General features: G+C 31.9%; 1 protein-coding gene across 1 annotated transcript in view; it reads right to left on the bottom strand.

Annotated features, from left to right (window-relative positions):
• The window catches only part of LOC111406152 (probable serine/threonine-protein kinase PBL10), a 5,217-nt gene extending 3,452 nt beyond the window's left edge, over window positions 1-1,765 (bottom strand). The window contains exons 1-3 of the mRNA XM_023035391.1: window positions 1,305-1,765; window positions 553-866; window positions 19-154 (exon numbers count right to left, since the gene is read on the bottom strand). Of these exons, the coding sequence (XP_022891159.1) occupies window positions 19-154; window positions 553-866; window positions 1,305-1,356 (502 nt within the window). The 5' untranslated portion in view covers window positions 1,357-1,765. The remainder of the gene's footprint in view (window positions 1-18; window positions 155-552; window positions 867-1,304) is intronic.
• Window positions 1,766-4,118: the final 2,353 nt, after the last annotated feature.

Here is a 4,118-nt window from a genome sequence, read left to right as displayed (position 1 = left end):
ATAGCATCAATAACTCACTCCTGAATAGATGATTCTCCAAGCTGCCACGAGGCATGAACTCGTAAACAAGAAGCCTGTGTTCATCCTCTAAGCAATAACCAATCAACTTTACTAGATTAGGATGGTATAACTGCCCCAGATAATTGATTTCTGTCTGAAATCAAATAAAAGATAAATGAATCAGCATATTCGGATTTTGGTTTGATTCCATCAAATTTGAGCATCTTTGAGAGAATAAATGATCAAGAACCGGACCATAGTCGATAAATTTGACAAATACAATTAACAACAACAAAAAACTAAGAGCATGTTTGTTTGTGCTTAAAAGTAAGTCAAGCTTACTTAAAGTAACTTCTCTTACCAATCATAATTTTAGAAGTAACTTTTAAGCACGGCTAAACATGCTGAGCGTAATTCCCAAGAAATTTTACATGAATCCTTTTCTCGTTTTGTTCAGTGCATTGCTACATCCACTACGAACTCTCCAAATCAATAAGTGAATTCAATATGTTAAATATTTAACTACTCGAAGCGGGGAAAGGTCAGACTCACCAGCCACTCCTTGTGACCTTGAAGACCTTCTTGGTTCAATCTTTTGACAGCAATAACCATTCCAGTCCCAGGTTTCGCAGCTTTAAACGTATGTTCATCAATCCATCCCTTAAAAACGCACCCAAAACCACCTTCCCCCAATACACTATCTGGACGGAAGTTCCGGGTGGCTGCTCTCAGATCAATAAACCCAAAACTTTTCAAATTCGATGAATCCAAAATTTCCCCCTCACCTCGAGGGGTCAATGGAATCGCAATCGATGAACTGCTGCTTGTGTCTTTCACATCAATGCCGACATATCTTGAATTTGATCCTGCAAACACATTCATTTCACATATTCAAACTCCATTAAATGCCTAAAAATGGTGAATCAGAAAGGCAAATTACAATTTATGATTTGGTACCTATGTTTTTCGTCAGTTTAGCCCAGTAATGGAGGAGGGTTATGGTAAAATCTTGATTCTTGACAAATCTTATAACATAAATCACAATACACAACAAATGTATCATTACTGTGTTCTCTATTAGATCCTAGACAAAAGCACACAATCCAAATGTCAACTATAGTTATTGATTTCATAATCTCACAAAATCATAAACTAAATCAGAATTAACCAAATCAAAACAGCTACAAACCTCCCTAAAAAAATAAAAAAATAATAATAAACCACAACATTTGGCAATGAATACTTCTAACTCAAGAAAAACTAGAATCTGATCAAGGAAAATTGAACAATTTGATTATACTAACCATTATCACGAGGGCTGTCTGCCCTTATTCTAAAACTGCAACAAGAACCCATTTATTGAATCCAAACCAAATGGTAGCAAACCCTTCTATTATCTTCAACAATGGAAGCAGACTGAGAATTCAATTGCTCAACCCCCAAACTCTTTTGATGACCATTAGTACACAAGCGTCCAAAATTCAACTACTGCCAAACTTGTTGAAACCCAAAAATGTGAACACGTAAAAAAAGATAAATATAAATATCTATATATACGTATAATATTTATAATAATGCGTTGATTTTTGGTGTCCCTTGTTGGCTTCACGAGAAGCAATATTTCAAAACCTCGAGATTTAAAAAAAGGTGAAAAAGGGTTGACTTTTTCTTGTCTTGTTTGTTCCTCTTAATAGTCATTCTAATATTTCTGCAACTTGTTTAAATTCATATGAATAAATCATACTGGCGAGATATGGGGAAGGTGGGTGTAGTAAATGGAGGAAGGACCATGACAGCCATAGCTTATCCTTTTTTATCCTCCTTTAGCACCTTCCACAAGAAGACAAAATTGCAATGGTGGGAGTCGCGGCCATTGGGTCAGTATGAATACTAGTCAACGGAACAAGAAGCTGTGAATTCTGATTAATTTATTAGATATAAATTATCATGTTAATAACTTATTTAAACATTTATGTTGGCTTAATGATTATTTTAACGCCGGCTGTCTGAGTTAGATGCTGATAATTAATTATTATTGTTATGAATTAAGCTTAAAGTCGCCGATATTCACGATCGCGACACATCTTTTACTCTTATGTTTACTAATTGAGTAATGTTATACTATCCCACTAAGATTACAATCTCAATTTAGGTGACGCTTGATGGTAGATTGAATAAAATATGGAATTAAATTATTCGTTTAATTTCACATATTATTTAATATCATGTAACGCCATCTAGATTGGAGTTCTAACCCCAATAGAACTAAATAGCATTACTGTTACTAATTACAGCCAAGTAACGCTAAAAAATATGTACCGAGTTTTGGTATCGTAGTCAAAAAAGGGGTAAATATATTGCTTTGGTAGTAGTTGTTATGTAAGTTGTCTATCGAAATAGTACTTCAAATTTTAACGTGTGATAAATGAGGTCCAAATGCAAGAAAGAATTACCGATTATAGTTGGACGAACGTGGGCCCCATTTATATTTCAAAATTGTTGTGTCTAGGTAAGCAATGGCTCGAGACATAAAGAAAGAATTAAAATCTGCATATTCTTTGACATGAGAAAAACTATTTATAGTAACTTTAAGTAAAATAACCAAGTCTTTGAAAAAATGAAGGTAGATTAATTAATTAAGCTACAAGACAATGGTGTTTTACTCAATGTTTACTAATTACAGCCAAGCAAGGTTCCTTTCAAGGAATACATGTACGGAAATTGGCGTTTTAGTCAAGAAACGGGGCTTTTTTGGTTTTTACAAGTTTACCTAAAACATGACGTTAGTTTTCGCCGATATAATTATAGATTTATGTTTTTGTGTAAAAATTTTATTCCATTTTTTTTTCTTTTTTTGTGAAATAGGGTCGTCTAATTTTCAAAACCAAGGACGAGAAAAACTTGAACGGATGACTTTTGTCTCCCGTAATACAATATTGAATCATTATATCTAAATGTTCATCATATTGAGAGAGAGATTCAATATTTTGCACCTTGTAATATGAATCTTGTGATAGGCGCGCGGACGGATAAAATTAAATTCCTGTTTTTGTCCCATTAATCATTTTTTATTAAACTCATTTTCAATCATACATTTTATTCAATAAAATAAATTTACATATAAACTCGAATTTTTTTACCTACTTTTTAATCACATATTTTTCAAAAAATTACTATTACAAAATTTATTTTAAAAAAAATGAGTTTCAAGTAGTCCTAAATATTATTTAAAAAAATATATATTTGTCAAGAATAGTATTTGATTATTTATACTATTTCAAAATTTCTTCTAGTAAAGAATCGAAGAGGGGAAAATATAAACGCGGAACCTTGTATGTAAGGTTTTGATCCACCTATGAAATTTACAATATTGGCGGGTCCATTGACAAAGCCATCACTTGGCTTTACAAAGAAAAAAGGCAACCATTCCTTCAACACCTCTATTTGCTTCTATATAGTTTAAAAATAAGTGCACTTTCTATTATTTTGCTGCTTGCACTAACTTGAAATTGTGCATTCGTGTCACTAACTAGAGTGCTATATATTTGAGACAAATTTTGGTGGCGTCCACTTCAACAAGAAATGGGATTGCTTAATATCTTAATCGTGATTTAAAGCGTACCAAATATATTATTTTAACGTTTTATTGTATTATCCAATCTACTTTATTAGATATTATATATTGCCAAGAATTAGTGTTGTTTTCTTCTTTAATCATGTTGACTTGCTTCCGATCAATTAATGAACTATTGCATATTTAATATATCACATTGAATAGGAAATTTAAAGTAGAAACGCTCATATACTATATACTGTAACGTATCAAACAATTACCAAGACATATTTGATATAATAGACGTCAATTCAATCGAACATAGATTTACATTGACGAGCATTTAATGGAATTCAATATAAAATTAACTAATATAAAGTAAAATGGACAAAAAGTAACCAACATGCAGTAATACTATCTAGATGTGGGAAAAGTTGGTGGGATATTGCTAAAATAAATGAATGAGCAAGCACAAGCAAATAAAGAGAAATTATCGGAAAAGAAAAAGAAAAGGAAAAAAACAAAAAAAAGGTGGTCATAAAAAATAATTAATCTGCAATTACAG

The sequence above is a fragment of the Olea europaea genome, chromosome 1, assembly GCF_002742605.1.
Source record: "Olea europaea var. sylvestris chromosome 1, O_europaea_v1, whole genome shotgun sequence".
Taxonomy (NCBI): Eukaryota; Viridiplantae; Streptophyta; class Magnoliopsida; order Lamiales; family Oleaceae; genus Olea; species Olea europaea.
Note: the sequence above shows the minus strand (reverse complement) of the source record. Positions and strands in the feature narration are given on the sequence as shown.